Here is a 15,180-nt window from a genome sequence, read left to right as displayed (position 1 = left end):
CCGCGATGTTGAGCCTGGTTATCACCCCTCCATTGCTATCCAGCTAGTGGGGGCCAGTCAACTGAGAAACATTGTCATTGTCTTCTCAAGCCTGCTTCTGTCAAGCACTTTGGGTTTCGCAAAAGTTTTGTAGAAAGGCTTTGAGCTTATTATGCACGTTTTCTTGTCACAACTGGATTCATGCGGGTATGTCAGTTTGATGTCTTCTCGATGTGCACGAAAGGAATCGGGGTGAAGAACACCGCGAGGCATAATCATCCAAAGTAGAACTCCTCAAATAGCCGTCGCCCAACCAACGGACCTTAGATAGATAAAATCCTATCGCATTTACCATAAGCGCGGTGTGTGACACTCTCGACGAGCTTGCACAGCTCTACAGCATGCGGGAGCCAGCGCCTTTCCCCAAGTCCGTCCAGGGTAGCCGAATAGGAATGTTACCGCTTCTGCGCTGAGAAATTTGGGTCTGAATTCTTGAACCCTCTTTTCGGCGCCTCAATCTTGTGAACCCACCAAAGGCGACATCTGGAGCTTTGGCGCAGCGGTAGCGCGTGTGATTCCAGCTCGGAACTTCCACAAGGTCATCGGTTCAAATCCGATAAGCTTCATTTTTGCTCTTCATAGCCGCTGAGAACGGCTCTGGCTTTTACGCTTGGCCCTACTGTACTTTTGCAAAGTGGCCATATTGATGGACTCTGGTAGTAGACTCAATGGCTTGGGACGACGTTGTGCAGGTAGTGATGTTCTCCAGCCGACGAAACAGCAATCGCAAATCACAGACAGTGTAGCTTGCGAGCGCTGCTTCTTGTCGTCAGTGTGAGCCGAGGATGTATGGGGTCTCGTTGTATATTTTGGAGTACCTGCGTAGTGGCTCTAAAACCGACATTGTGTCGCTTTCATTCACAACCAGCAGCAACAGCAGCCTAAAGTGATCATCATTAGTCCTGGCCCCAGAGCTCCTTTCTGTACCCTTCCGTCAACCTCTCGTCCTCGCCAAACGCGTCCTGCCACCCAGAAAACCCCAGGTCGAGGACGAAAACCTCCTGATCCTCAGCGGCCTTAAGTCCAAGGGTCTTGAGCACCCCGTCTCTCTCCCGCAAGTACTTCAGGGCAGCCGAAGGGCCACGCTGCTGGCTGAGCATGCAGTGAAACACGACGGTCTTCTTGTCCGCCAGGCGACGCACTAGTGTGGGCATTGCCGCATCGAGCGTGTGGGATGGGATGTTCAACGAAGACTTGATGTGGCCGCCGAGATAGTCTAGTAAAAGCAGTTAGATCTTGTGACACGAGTTACAAATGTATCGCTTTGGTATGACGTAGACATACCATCGTCACGCACGTCAACGACAGCGAACGTAAGATCTTGGGCTTCTTGCTCTTCGAGAATTTTCTGGCTGAGGGTCTGCGCATTCATGCGCTTCAACGTTGCAATTGAGGCCATACGGAACGTATGTTGGCCGTTGAGAAAGAGCGTAGGATTGTCGTTTTCATTCACTCGAAGAACAGCGTGCTGATATCTGAGATGGGATTTGGCTAGCAAGGCGTGAGTGCTGCAACAGCAACTTGAATACCGACGAGTGGGTCTGCTATGGCCAGTGCCAGTGCGGTTATAAAAGCCTTACAGAATACAGGCTGAGCAATGCCAAACAAGGCTACATTTTGGAGGGTGAACAGGTCGTCGGTGATAGTCTCATTGTTTGTTTCTCTGTGAGAATCATTCATTCATCATGCGCCTATAGGTATATCGCTTCACCAGTCCGCATGCCAGTCCTTCCATAACGCCAATATACCCCTGCCACACAGGGAATACAGAACACATTTCCTCCGTTCATACGACACGACCATCGCAGACATAGCCATCTATGCCTTACCCAACCAGCCTGCGGTGACCAGAAAGTCGAATATGCGCCCGCCTTTTTGGGAGTCGAGCCGGCAGATTTCCCTGGCTTGTTTCTTCTTCATTGTTCCGTTCCCTTTGATAGCCTCGGCCAGAATCTGCTGCTTGATCATGATGTACGGCTTGGGAGCTAAGCGCACAATCTCGCAAAGCTTGATCTCTTCCGGCGTCAAGAGATGTATGTCGGCATTGTTGTCCGCGTTAAAGGACAAAGGCTGGACGCCAGGTATGGGCTGAGGAAGCTGCTTGGGTCGCGGCGAGCCAACACCGTTTGTGTCCCCGTTCGCGCCATTCAGAGCAGGTTTGCTTTCCCCATTGACCTCGCCGTTCGTTTGGTTCACAGCCCGTATAGGTAGTTCGGGCGCCACCAGAAGCGCCGCTCCACTAGGCGGATCAGGTGGTGGCGCGTTCTTGCTGCGTTGAGCGGTGGCTAGTCGATCTCGGTCCATTGACCCCATAGGTGTAGTCTTTTGTATACGCGCCGCCTTCTCAGTTTCGTACTTCTCTCCGCTTCGCAGATCCCCGATTTTCACACTACGCCACTCGTGAAGCTGAGCGATGGCTTGGCGCAAGTTCAACTCATCAATCAGCCCTTGATTGAAGTCCTCAAAGTCTTTTCGGTTCATGACCCGCGCAAAGGGCTTTGCTTTTTGCAACAGGTCTCTCTCCTCCTTGGACCGTTTTTTGTCAATCTTTGTGTTCTCCCGATAGTCGAGCAGGTTGTGCTCAAATATGACCTTCTTGCGATCCACACGCTGGGTCAATCGACAGTTGTAGATCTCCATGACCGTCAGCTTGAGCTCCATCTCCGGCTCGAGCTCTCCTGTCCTTGGATTCACACCGTCCCCGGGATCGAACTGCATGTGTTGTACAGCTTCCTCCGCGTCGTTCGCATACTCTGTTTCGAATTCAAGGCGACCAGGCATGTACCCTTGGATCTCATGACAGCTAGGTACACTGGCTGTCGGCTTTGTTTTCGGTTGTAATGTTGGCGCGTTCTTGGCTGCCTCTCTTCGCTGTTCTATCCTTCGCTTCTTGCGCGCTTGGAATTCGTCACGAGATATCGCGTCGGCCAGCTCGGAATCGTGGGGGCTGCATCGTTTCGGTAGAGGGAAGGCCGGGGAGTCCACATAGCAGCTCAAATAATGATCGCGAACTTCATCTTTTTCTCGGAAGCCTCCAATGTGATCCGCAATATCTGCCCATGAGCCCAAACCGTAGGTCTCGGCGCCCTCGATCAACATCAGCTCCTCATCCGCGCCCCATTCTGGATCAAATATCGGGAACGAGTTTTGTTCAATGACCCGATACGCATGTGTTTCGGGCACGTGCGAATTTCGCGCCTCGCCTTTGGAGAAGCAGGTGACGCACAGGTCGAAATCGTTGCAGGCAGGGTCGGCGCATCGTATGCGAACCTAAAAGCAATTAGGTCACGTTGGCCGAGGGGTCTGTGAAGCGCAACTTACCGTCGAAGTGATATCAGAGGAGCACACATCGCAAACATACTTGACGCCACCTTCACCACCCCTGGTCGCTGTCTTCTTGCGTATCACACCCATCCTGGACTGCGTTCGCGACAGGCGCCGTGTGGCCCAGCCGCCGGTGGAACAAGCGAAGCAGAGAGCCTGTTGCTAACGGAGCGCGAGGTGTTCACAGATGGTCTTTCGCTGTGCACATAGTCCAATGCAACACGCTTTCCGATGATTGCGACTCAGATACGGTTACAAGTCGATGGATGTCGATGACCTGTCGTCGGCTTAGCATCAGATCGCGGAGGGCGTGATGGAGTCGCGAGCTGGGGGCTGCATGCGCTAAGCCGCATTCGATGCTGCCACCAAGCTCGGACCGAGTTGATGACATAATGCCTACAATCACGTGCTCATCGCTGCCTCCCACCCGCCCAGCCGGAAGCCATGAGATGGTATTGCACGAAGGCAAAGGCTTTAGCAATTTCCTTTGCACGTCTGTTGCACGGGTTATCGAAATTATTCACCTGTTGTCGAGTCGGTCAAGTAATGTAGTCAAGAATTGAGCGCTTTGGCAATGATTGCAATCCCCGCTGGACCACACAGTGAGAGAAAGCTGGGGAAGCCACCGTACGTAGATATCATGGCACTCGCAGGAATCAACAAACAGGCAGACGTTGTTTAGCGACCCAATAGCTGACGCCTGTTGATCGCTTAGAGCGGTCGTCGCACTCCACGGAGCTCAGCGGATGCGCTGTTTTCGCATGGCGGAAAACGGAAAACGCCTCAAGCCGCCTAACTTGTATCCCCACGGGCACTGAACTGTTGGCGCGCTTGGTCTACTCACCGTCCAGTCGTCGCTGTATTTTGGGCGAAGCTAGGCCGAACAGCCACCAGTTGCTAGTTGCAAAAAGGCCACGCCCGATGCTAAGTAGTTTGGAGTTCCAAAAGCGCCGCTCGTGTTGTGGTGATGACTTTGGAGGGGCCGGCTTGTTATACCCCTCATGACCCACGACCCTGCAACGAACATAAACTCCATTTCGTTCTCACCGTGACGTCCCTGAATTCTCCCAAAGTCAATTCAACACGAAAATGTCTGAGAAAATTCTAGATGAAATCTCCCACAGGAGGTTCAATCCTCTGACGAACAGTTGGTTACTCGTTTCACCCCACAGAACCAAGCGTCCCTGGCAGTGAGTTCGTTCGACATATCGACGCCATCCTGGAGTGTCTAACATCACCAAAGGGGCCAGCAAGAGGCTGCTGTCGCAAACAAGCTGCCCGACTATGACCCCAAGGTGAGTCGTAACCACCATCGGCTTGTGCAATAACTGATTTCTAGTGCTACCTGTGCCCTGGCAACCCGCGAGCTGCCGGCGACACCAACCCCAAATACGAGAACACATTCGCATTTGTGAACGATTACAGCGCCGTTAAGGAGCAGCAACCCGAGTATGAGCGTACGGAAGGGTCTACTGAAGGTGAGCAGATCACCTCATCCAGCTCAGACAGGAAAATGACCGTCCAGATCTTGAGGCCTCACTTCTGAAGGCAGAGGGTGTCAAGGGCGTCTGCTATGTCCTGACATTTTCACCGAAGCATCACCTTACCCTCGCCGACATGTCTGCCAAGGAAACACTGCCCGTCATTGACCATTGGACGCGCATCTACGCCAATCATTTGGCTGCTTCCAACCCATTGAAGGAGCTCGTTGCCAAGGTCAGCCTCTCCGTCTCACAGGACGAAGCGCCTACTCCGAAGGACGAGTATCGGTATATGCAGATCTTTGAGAACAAGGGTGCAGCGATGGGATGCTCCAACCCGCATCCTCACTGCCAAGTTTGGACCACTTCAAGCATGCCGGAAGAACCTGGGAAGGAGATGGATGCCATGGCCAAGTATCGAAAGGACCACGGCGGACGTCACCTTCTGGCCGACTATGTCAAGCTTGAGCTTGCCAAGGCAGAGCGCGTCGTATGGGAGAATGACACCTTTGTTGTGATCTGCCCCTGGTGGGCTGTCTGGCCATTCGAGGTCATCATCATCCCGAAGCGTCACGTCCGCTGTCTGCTGGATTTCACCGATGCTGAGCGCCTGCATTTCGCCGAGGCGATCCAGGAGGTGACGCGACGATATGACAACCTCTTCGAGTGCAGCTTTCCCTATAGCTCCGGCATTCACCAAGCTCCGCTGAAGGGGACGCAGGAGGAAATCGACAACTCGTATCTCCACATGCACTTTTATCCACCACTGCTGCGTTCCGCAACAGTGAGGAAGTTCTTGGTGGGCTATGAACTGATGGCTGAGCCACAGAGAGATATTACCCCCGAGCAGGCAACGGTGCGGCTTCGCAACTGTGGAGGGGAGCTCTACCGGAAGTCCTTGTCGTAAGGCGCCATAGCAATGTACAGATTCTTTTTCCCTTATCTATACTAATTGAACTGAACATAAGAGTCCCTGACCATGGGCATCCAGATGCAGCCCAGAGTCGCAAAGAAAAATGGGAAGAACTGCGGCAGACCAAAGGTCATAGTCTTGTAGATAAACATCTCGCTGGAGAAGTGAAGCAACGCGACGACGTATGTTGACATAGCGATATTGTAGATGGGTCCGTTGTGCAGGTTGTAGGCTGCGTAGACCCTGATCACACTGGTGAGGAGTGTCCAGATCCCAAAGAGGCGGCCAGCAAGGGGCGTTAGCTGGTCGTTCGCTTTGGAATTTTTGTGGTCAGGAACAAGCTTGTTGGTGGAGTCTTCGGGGTTGTAGGTTGAAGAAGTCACCGGAAGATTGGTGTTCCTGATGAATCGGCCATTGTAAACGCGCCGGGAGAAGTGAAGTGTCGTAAACGCCTGGATTGAATTCCCAATGGAGATGGACCCTAGCTGTTGGACTGTGAGCGGCTGCCAGCGAATTCATGCGCGGCACCTGCCACTTACAAGGATCATGTAATAGGGCAGAACGCCTTCAGCGGCGGGGAGGAAAGTGGCGAGAGACTCCATGTTGCTGCTTGGTCGCCTGGGTATTCTGAGTTAAGGTGTGAACGAAAAGGAGAAAAGAAATGTACCTTACTCGTAGATCGTCACGGAAGCCAAGCGGGCGGCTCATGCCTGCACTTAACCAAACTGGGCAGTTTGGAGGTGCTAGTTCGCTGACATAATGACCTTAACAATAAACCAAAATGCCGAGGAACTGCTGCGTGGTGCAAAGAAATTGTTGGGACCCTCCTCCAGCTCATCCGCCCGAGACGCAACACCAATCTGGATCATCAACATCCGCCGTCTTCGCAAGATCACCATGGACTCTGTGTGTGAATTTCTTCACCGCGTGCCTCAGCCCGTTCAGTGGGGTCTGGCGGGCGTAGGTGCCTTGGCCATTGGCGTCAAGCTTCTTAGCTACCTGCAACTGCTGGCCAATGTATTCATCCTCAGCGGAAACAATGTATGCTTTCCACAAGTCCTCCTACCGCTGTCAAATCTCTAATTGCTTGCAGCTTCGAAAGTATGGAAAGCCTGGTACTTGGGCTGTCATCACCGGTGCATCTGATGGACTGGGCAAAGAGTACGCCTATCAGCTAGCTCAGAAGGGGTTCAACCTCATCCTCGTGTCGCGAACCCAATCCAAGCTTGAGACGCTTGCGAAAGAGATCGAAGCCAAACACGCCGACAAGAAGGTTCAAACCAAGATTCACGCCATGGACTTTTCTCAAAACAACAATGCGGACTACGAAGCGTTGGCCAGTCAGATCGAGGGGCTTGACGTCGGCATTTTGATCAACAATGTCGGCCAGAGCCACAGTATCCCTGTGTCATTCATAGACACCACACAGGAGGAGATGGAAAGCATCATCAGGATCAACTGTGAGGGAACCCTCAAGGTCACCAAGGTCGTTGCCCCGATCTTGCAGAAGCGTCGCAAGGGTCTTATCCTGACCATGGGATCCACGGCCGGCTGGAGTCCCACCCCCCTCCTTGCCACGTACTCTGGAAGTAAAGCATTCCTCCAGTTCTGGAGCAGCGCCCTCGCTGCTGAGCTTCGCCCTGACAACGTCGATGTTTACCTTGTGATCAGCCATCTTGTCACGACCGCAATGAGCAAGATTCGTCGTCCCAGCCTGATGATTCCCACAGCGCCCAAATTCGTTCGCTCAGCGCTCTCAAAGATCGGTAACGGGGGGTTCCAGAATGCGTCAAACACCTACACCCCCTGGTGGACGCATTCTTTCATGATCTGGACTATCGAGACGGTTCTAGGCGTCTTCCATCCCACTGTCATCGGCATCAACAGGAAGATGCACGTGGACATCCGCAAGAGAGCCTTGCGCAAACGCGAGCGGGAGGCTAAGAAGCAGTAGAGACAGCAGTACGACGTGTTTGCGACAACATGCGTGAGGAAACTGGTTACCACTACCTAGAATAAATAGATTAGCAAAAAGTTTGAACCCTGATTGCCTCACGCAAACCACCAATTGGCAGGTGATACGTATGACCATTGTGGTCTGGTTGAAACGTGAACAATTGAGCTTTGTATGATGGATGATGCTCCAGGTGTGGTTTAGCGCACGCCCAGGCGGCCAGGCCTTCCAAAGCCTGAGTGATGCGCGACGTTGCCCGACCCGCTAAAAAACCAGACCGACCGTGTTGCAAGCACCAGTCAACAACGTCTGGTTCTTTCCAGCCTCTTGACCTGCGCGAGCACAACAACGCTCTCTCAGTTCTACGAGCATCACTCATCCACGAGCTTCCGGTTAGCTCTTCCCCGGCGACACGATCCGCCAAAGCTGCGAGAATCAGCAGGAGCAGCTGCGAATTCCCGTCAGCGCAGGCATTCCTCTCTTGCGCGCGCAAGCCCTCACTTCATTAGCTCTCCGATCCTCATGGGCTCGCTGGGCAGCCATTGCTATACTTGTTGAGAAGCCCGTCACATTGGACAAGAGACACTAGCTGTCGAGCAGCTACAATGAGCTTCCAGACGCCCATGCGGCCGGTCCCCGGCGCGTACCTCAACACTCCCGCCCTCGCCTCTCGATTCCAGCCCGGCCCCGATCCCACGCGTCGACAATTGTTCCAGCCCTCGAGGCCCACGATCGACTCTTCTGGGAATGCAGGCGCATCTGCATCGTCCGGGACACAGATTGGGGCCTCTACTTCAGGTGCTGTTGGTACACCTGTGACTCCATCGGCTCCAAGGCAAGATGCGGTGGCGCCTGTTGTCAAGGCAGCTAATGCTGTTGCGGATGCTGTACGATCCGACGAGAACTTCCCAGATCTGGACAACTATATCAGACAGGGTGTATCGTCCGATTACGAACTCTCTGACCCGGACTCGAGCACCAGTCCTTTCCACAAAACCAACATGTACCCGATTCCAGACCAAATCTTCGAGCACTTGAATCGCGGGCAATTACAGACGACCATGGGCTTGTTCGCCGAAATCAACCACGCATGGGTAGTCATCGATAATTCGCTGTTTCTCTGGGACTATACGATACCCAACCCAGAACTCGTTGGCTACGAGGAGCAGTCTCATTCCATCGACGCAGTGGCCCTGGTCGCACCGAAGCCGGGGATTTTCCTCGATTCGATTACACACATTCTGGCAGTTGCAACGTCAGCAGAGCTGATCCTTCTCGGCGCTTCCGTGTCTGCTACACCCTCCGGAAACAAATCCGTAGCGCTGTATCAGACAAAGATGAACTTGCCGCTTCGTGGAACACGCGTGAGCGTCATATCAGGCACGGCAGACGGACGAATCTTCTTCGGTGGTAGTAGCGACGTCGATCTGAACGAACTTTACTACCAATCGGAGGAAAGGTGGTTTTCGAATCGAGTTGGTAGAATCAACCATACGAACCCCGGATGGTCGTCAGTCGTGTCCCTGAACTCGTCATTGTGGTCGCAAAAGAGCCCAGAAAGCTTGTTGGATATTGTCGTCGACGACTCGCGGAAATTGGTGTACACCCTCTCCAGTACCTCGACGATACGAACCTATCACATGGACTCGGCCCACAGCTTGAAGAAAGTTATTGAGAAAGAAAGGCTCAGTTGTGTGCGCGATATCACACATATGACAAACGATCCCAAGCTGTTCTCAAACAGCATGCGGATTGTGTCAATCAGTCCGATATCAAGGCAAGAGGCCTCGAAGCTACATTTGACTGCTCTCACAAACACTGGGTGCCGCCTTTTCCTCAGTGCCACCAATGCCTCCGCATTCTACAGCACCTCAACGAACCTAGCGCCTCAGAGTATGCAAGTCCAGTTCATCAAACTGCCGTGTGAATCGAATGCGAGGTTCACCAACTTGGGCGGTCAGCAGGGCATCGTCCTCAAGCCGAGCAGGAAAGGATCACGTTTCCCACCAGGCTACTTCTTGGACTTTGTCGACAACAACCCGGATCAGAACGATTTGTTGTTCCTCTCTACCCCTGAAACGGGTAAAATCAAGAACCCAGTCTCAGCTGCTTCCACGATCAAGTACCCTGAGGCTGCAAACTGGTTAGAAATCGGCAGTCGTGTCGAGGCAGTGGGTTTGATCACGAAACCCTTTGCGGCTGCACCCCAGCCGCTTGGCTTTGGAAATGAGCTGGCTGTCCAGTTCGACGAAGCTCCTACCGAGTTTGCGGTTCTGACCAACACTGGTGTGCACATCATCCGCCGCCGGCGATTCGTTGATACATTTGCCGCCAGTATCAGATATGCGTCTGGAGAAGAAGGATTCGATAAGATTGCGCGAGGGTTTATCCAAAGCTATGGTCGTGTTGAGACCGTTTCAGCTGCGCTTGCAGTTGCGTGTGGTCACGGGGGAGACTCGAGGACAGGTGCGCCGCGCACGAGCGATCCAGCCACGGAGGACCGCGCGAAAACCGTTTTTGTCGACTACGGCGGCGGTCCTACTATCACCGAGACAGATGGAGCAACGTTGACAACCGAGTCTGTCAAGCTATCTTCGCGCCACGATGCTCTCGCTCTCTATCTCTCTCGCCTTGTTCGCAAGCTTTGGAAGACTCCTGTCATCACACTCGGAGCCGCAGCTACTGGTGGCATTGCCGTCGTCTCCACAATCCCTGTGACCAAGTTGGCCGAGGTGCAAAGCAACATCAACAGACTTCGCACATTCCTCCATGAAAACCGTACTTTGATACGGGGACTCTCTGGGCCAGCCGATCTGCAGCGGGTGACCTCACGTCAGGAAGAGGTCGCCCTTCAGGCAGAGCATCAAGCCCTGCATGCTCTTCAGAAACTGATGGAAAGTATCTCAGAAGGCATATCCTTTGTTCTTATGCTGTTTGATGAGCGCGTATCTGATATTTACATCCGTCTCGATACAACGGCACAAGAGCAATTCAAGGCTTTGACTTTTTCAAAATTGTTTGCCGAAGCTGACGGCAAGGAGTTGGCCAAGGTAGTGGTCAAAGCGATTGTCAATCGCAACATTGAGAGCGGTTCAAACGTGGAGACGGTTGCCGATGCTCTGCGCAGAAGGTGCGGCAGCTTCTGCAGCCCAGATGATGTTGTCATCTTCAAGGCACAGGAGCAGCTCAAACGTGCTTCTGAGCAATCTTTAAGCAACAGTCAGCGAACATTACTGCACGACAGTTTGCGGTTCTTTGAGAAGGTCGCCGGCAGTCTAACCTTCACGAACTTGCAAGCAGCTGTCGCGCAATTCGTAGAGCTCAAGTACTACGCTGGGGCTGTTCGGCTCTGCTTAACTGTGGCGCGAGAAAAGGATCGCGGCAACACCGCACTCTCCTGGCTTAACGATGGCAAGCCGCCCAATGATCCTCGCGAGGAGGTTTACAACGAGCGCAAGCGCTGCTACAACGCCATTCATGAAGTATTGGCCAATCTCGACACAGCGGCCAGTTCTGAGCCCGAAACAGTCGACGGCAAGCTCACGCTAATAGCGACCAAGCGACACGAGGCGTACGGTGTGGTGAATGAATCCGACGATGAAGTCTTCCATTTCGACCTCTATGATTGGTACCTCAAGCAAGGATGGACGCAGCGGATTCTGGACATTGACTCGCCACATGTTGTCACATTCTTGCAACGCCTTGCAAATGAAGATGTGCAGCACGCCGAACTCCTGTGCCGTTTCTACACCAACCGCACGCGCTACTATGAAGCCGCGCGGGTGCAGATGGGTTTGGCAAATTCTGACTTGGAACTGGGTATCAAAGAACGCATCAGGCTTCTCAGTCTTGCAAAGTCCAATGCCATGGTGTCCACCGTCGGGATCGCTCGCCAGGAGCAGCAACTGCTGACCCACCGAGTTTCAGACCTCCTTGAGGTTGCCAATGTGCAAGACGACCTGCTCGAGCGGATAAAATCGGATGCGAGAGGCACTGATGAGGTGAGGGCGCAGTTGGCTGCGAGCCTTGACGGCAAGATCCTAGGTCTTTCAGATGTAAGCTTTGAGTATACCGCTTGAGAATGATGGTCCCGAGACTAATGATTCCAGCTTTTCAACGGCTTCGCCGATCCTGGCAACTACTACGACATCTGCCTGCTCATCTACCACCATGCAGATTATCGCAACGGCACAACTATCAACAAAACATGGAGCGACCTGATCGATCAACTGCACACTGAAGTCCTCGAGGCTGAAGAAGCAATTGAAATCGCCAGAAACGAAGCGACGATGAATGGCACTGCACCGCCAAACCTACCTCAACCCCCGAAGCCGTACGAGTCTATCTCAGCAAAGATCCAGAACATTGCCCATCATTCTTCGCTAGACAGCTTCGTCTTCCCCATTCATATGCTTCTCCCGAAGCTTGTGCAGTACTCAGTCGCGGAGGAGCAAGACAATCGCATCGGGGCGCACGCCTGCTGGCCAGCCCAGCTTTTCCTCAGTCTGGATGTTTCTCACGATAACATTGTGAAAGCCCTCGAGGCTGCGCTTGAAACACCTGGGGGCAACTACAATCAGCAAGGCAGCATCCGCGTTCGTCTTGTCGAACTCATCGTCTACGCGGTGGACGACTGGGTGGCAGATCTCCGACGCCGTGGCGGCTCTAAGCAAGCGGGAACGATCACACAGTCGGTCACAGAACTCCTAAAACGGTGCGAGGGACAGCTTACGCCGCGGACCAACAACCCAGGTGGCGCAGATGTTGGAGATCTCATGGGCGCGTTGAGGACGTTGCTCCGAGAGGTTGCCACGTTGGCGGACAGAGCACCCATGGGCAGCTTGCGGTATTTGTAAGAGCCAGGAGTTGACTCTGCTATTTTGTTTTATATACACAGATTCAGATAGCCTTCATGCGTGTAAGAGCACTGTGGTGGGCATAAGGATTGCAGGCGCCAACGGCAAGGTTTACGGATTTCAATATGACTTTTGCATAATACTGCAGCATTGTCCATACGGAAGGGAATGAATTGGCTCCAGGACTGGAAGTTGGAAAAATTTCGTATCCGTACTTCATGTTATGAGGACTGACCCCATGAGTGAGGGCCGCATGTGGTGATCGAAAACGGCAATTGGCGTTGACCGCCCTGGTGCCAAGCGTGGCAGAATTGTAGCAGGACCAAGGGGCCACGGACGCTCATGGCTTCGCTGGCAAGACGCGCCGGTGGGGATAGGTTTCGACTGACCATCGACAATGGCCTGAAATTGATTGTTCTCCAAGAGCGACGGTTCACACGCGATGCTGCAGTCAAGCTTCCTTCTCTTGGGCTCAATAGCGACAGGGGTTTTGGCGGCCACGCCGCATCCCGACTCCCTACCGTCGTACCACTATGGCGCGCCCATCGCAGTGGAATGCATGAACAGAAGCTCGTGAGTCCTTGTTCACCTGAGATTTGCAGATACAAGAAGCTGAGATGATGCCAGGGAAACCGGCGAACACCTAGAGGGCGCTGACCACGAGCTCCAATGGATCCCTTTTCCAGTTTGCAACGAGACCAGCAAACCCCTCGAGTTTCGATACGGCACTGAAGGCGAAGTGAACTGCACGATACCCTTTATTGACGATCCGTTCTTCCATCTTCTCGAATTCTATGTACACAACGACGCGCCACTATCCTGCCGGCTGGCTTCGCGACCACCAGCGCACGTCGAGGTCGTAGGCGCAAAGCCCCCCGAGACCGAATACATACCCTTAACCTTCGCCTTGGCTGGGACGCTCCAATCGAGCCACATGCACATCAGCACGCACTTGAATGTCTTGCTGCACAGCATACCGAAACACCATACACACCGTCACGACAGTGGGGTTCTCGACTCTGGTATCGCGTACAGCACCAGCCCGCTGAGCCACATGGGGGGTTCGTTTACGCGCAAACTTATCATCGGCGATCCGCTTCCTCTGAGCTTCTCTGTGAGGTGGTTCCCGACACCGGCGCTGCCAAAGACGGAGGGAAAGGTCGAGTGGCAAGGACTAGGCGGGCATATCTATGCCAGTACGTTCTTCTACAGCCTCGTTTCCTTCATCGCGGGTGCTTTGGGAGCTGGCATGTACACACTTGGGGTTGTCTTGCCCAGGCGTCTCAAAGGGCGGTCAATGGGCGGAGCCACGCCACTGGGCTACGGTATCAGCACCGGGGTAGGCAACGGCTGGGGATATCAGAAACCTCGCACAGACTAGATAGTCGGTATGCGCATTAGATGGAGTTGCTCAGTACTAGCGGTTGCCCCAAAACGATTTGTACGACATGTCCCTCCTCATTGGTCTTTGGTTCTAGCTTCGGCAACAGCAATCCTGTTCAGGAGTCTCTGGTGCATGTCAAAGGCCATGATGATGGCTAGCGGTGTTAGTTGGGTTGCCTCAACAGATGATGGAACACATACGAATAACGGCATATGGGAGGTACTCGCCCCAAAACAACATGGTTTTCTGGGCTGGAGTAACCATCTCATCACCCAGGGTCAACAGGTAGTAACAGCACGTGGTGCTCCCCATGCCAGTCACACATCCAAACATCAGCCCAGCCAGTTCCTTGGCAGCTTCCGAGGTAGCTCTCCCTCCAGAAAGCTTGTAGACGAGGTACACTGCGAGGGGCAGCTGCACGAAAGCTTCAATGTACAGAAAGGCCTGGAACCAGGGCTCATGGATGTCGTGAGCGAAGAATGGATCACTAGTAAACGAGACATACGTCGATCGAATAAAGGTAATTGAATGGAGCGGTGCTGTAGGGGCTTCCCATAGTGACTTGGGGTAAAATGGTACCAGGTCCATTGCTGACGGGCTTGTTAATAATGTTCCCATGGTGCCGTGGGAAGTAGAGTGAATCTGTGACTAACCTATCATCCCGAAGAGCTGAGCGCCCACAATGAGGAGATAGACGCTATCGCGTACGGCTGGTGACATTGCCATTGTCGTCGTTGTGTTAGTTGTATGCTTGGTTGGAATTGCGATTCGGCGTGTGATTTGATCCAGTTGTTCAGACGTAAGAGTCGAAGACGAGCCCCTTTGCCAGCACATGAACTAGCTACCCTATATCCGTGTTATTCCATGCTCTTGTTATGAAGCTCCCTGTGTTTGCGCTGTATTTTGCGCTGCACCTTGCACTGCAGTTCTAGTAGGATTGATACTTGGTAGGCTTACTGTTTCGAGGCAAATAATTAGGCGTTGTTTGTAGTTAATGTTCCTTTGCGGCACTCCTCACGCCCCGAAGTTTTGGTGAACGGTAATCAGGGAGCATCTTTCAACACGGAAGACCCGGAAGCCTTTCATGTCGATTTGCTATAACACGTACATGTCGAATATTTCGTTCGACATGACCTTATTCTTACCATTCTGGTTCTTGATTACAAACTGCTGCACTGCGTTTGAGCGTAGCGAAGAGAGTATCAAACGCTTGATAAATGTGCCAGGTA

The 15,180-nt window shown here is 53.1% G+C and overlaps 8 protein-coding genes and 1 non-coding gene across 9 annotated transcripts; 5 read left to right on the top strand and 4 right to left on the bottom strand.

Annotated features, from left to right (window-relative positions):
• Window positions 1–524: 524 nt before the first annotated feature.
• F5Z01DRAFT_t69 lies at window positions 525–605 on the top strand. The gene has a single exon. It is a non-coding gene; the product is annotated as a tRNA-Trp (tRNA).
• F5Z01DRAFT_738159 (Rhodanese-like domain-containing protein) lies at window positions 561–1,673 on the bottom strand. The gene is made up of 2 exons (XM_046266813.1): window positions 1,324–1,673; window positions 561–1,255 (listed from the first exon to the last, which is right to left on the bottom strand). Exons 1-2 carry the CDS (start codon window positions 1,436–1,438, stop codon window positions 936–938), a joined length of 435 nt encoding a protein of 144 aa, XP_046116587.1. The 5' UTR covers window positions 1,439–1,673; the 3' UTR covers window positions 561–935.
• F5Z01DRAFT_660194 (transcriptional adaptor-like protein) lies at window positions 1,674–3,663 on the bottom strand. The gene is made up of 2 exons (XM_046263819.1): window positions 3,361–3,663; window positions 1,674–3,309 (listed from the first exon to the last, which is right to left on the bottom strand). The coding sequence occupies exons 1-2, from the start codon at window positions 3,451–3,453 to the stop codon at window positions 1,858–1,860; spliced, it is 1,545 nt and encodes a 514-aa protein (XP_046116586.1). The 5' UTR covers window positions 3,454–3,663; the 3' UTR covers window positions 1,674–1,857.
• Window positions 3,664–4,452: 789 nt separating this feature from the next.
• On the top strand, window positions 4,453–5,878 carry F5Z01DRAFT_690391 (galactose-1-phosphate uridylyltransferase; the record flags this gene model as incomplete). The annotated part of the gene is made up of 4 exons (XM_046266111.1): window positions 4,453–4,553; window positions 4,607–4,658; window positions 4,703–4,820; window positions 4,850–5,878. 4 exons carry the CDS (start codon window positions 4,453–4,455, stop codon window positions 5,749–5,751), a joined length of 1,173 nt encoding a protein of 390 aa, XP_046116585.1. The 3' UTR covers window positions 5,752–5,878.
• F5Z01DRAFT_221893 (uncharacterized protein) lies at window positions 5,772–6,509 on the bottom strand. The gene is made up of 2 exons (XM_046258224.1): window positions 6,297–6,509; window positions 5,772–6,242 (listed from the first exon to the last, which is right to left on the bottom strand). Exons 1-2 carry the CDS (start codon window positions 6,357–6,359, stop codon window positions 5,793–5,795), a joined length of 513 nt encoding a protein of 170 aa, XP_046116584.1. The 5' UTR covers window positions 6,360–6,509; the 3' UTR covers window positions 5,772–5,792.
• Window positions 6,510–6,581: 72 nt separating this feature from the next.
• Window positions 6,582–7,875, top strand: F5Z01DRAFT_660186 (uncharacterized protein). Its single transcript, XM_046263818.1, has 2 exons — window positions 6,582–6,798; window positions 6,851–7,875. The coding sequence occupies exons 1-2, from the start codon at window positions 6,655–6,657 to the stop codon at window positions 7,709–7,711; spliced, it is 1,005 nt and encodes a 334-aa protein (XP_046116583.1). The 5' UTR covers window positions 6,582–6,654; the 3' UTR covers window positions 7,712–7,875.
• A 121-nt stretch (window positions 7,876–7,996) lies between these two features.
• On the top strand, window positions 7,997–12,849 carry F5Z01DRAFT_726481 (nucleoporin Nup157/170). The gene is made up of 2 exons (XM_046266656.1): window positions 7,997–11,766; window positions 11,821–12,849. The coding sequence occupies exons 1-2, from the start codon at window positions 8,317–8,319 to the stop codon at window positions 12,565–12,567; spliced, it is 4,197 nt and encodes a 1,398-aa protein (XP_046116582.1). The 5' UTR covers window positions 7,997–8,316; the 3' UTR covers window positions 12,568–12,849.
• Window positions 12,850–14,407, top strand: F5Z01DRAFT_660182 (uncharacterized protein). Its single transcript, XM_046263817.1, has 2 exons — window positions 12,850–13,140; window positions 13,195–14,407. The coding sequence occupies exons 1-2, from the start codon at window positions 13,010–13,012 to the stop codon at window positions 13,946–13,948; spliced, it is 885 nt and encodes a 294-aa protein (XP_046116581.1). The 5' UTR covers window positions 12,850–13,009; the 3' UTR covers window positions 13,949–14,407.
• Window positions 14,026–14,677, bottom strand: F5Z01DRAFT_675775 (transmembrane protein 6/97; the record flags this gene model as incomplete). The annotated part of the gene is made up of 3 exons (XM_046265185.1): window positions 14,026–14,105; window positions 14,152–14,541; window positions 14,605–14,677. 3 exons carry the CDS (start codon window positions 14,675–14,677, stop codon window positions 14,026–14,028), a joined length of 543 nt encoding a protein of 180 aa, XP_046116580.1.
• Window positions 14,678–15,180: the final 503 nt, after the last annotated feature.

Source organism: Emericellopsis atlantica (genome assembly GCF_019669845.1).
Source record: "Emericellopsis atlantica unplaced genomic scaffold F5Z01scaffold_20, whole genome shotgun sequence".
Taxonomy (NCBI): domain Eukaryota; kingdom Fungi; phylum Ascomycota; class Sordariomycetes; order Hypocreales; family Bionectriaceae; genus Emericellopsis; species Emericellopsis atlantica.
This window is presented reverse-complemented; position numbering and strand designations above follow the sequence as displayed.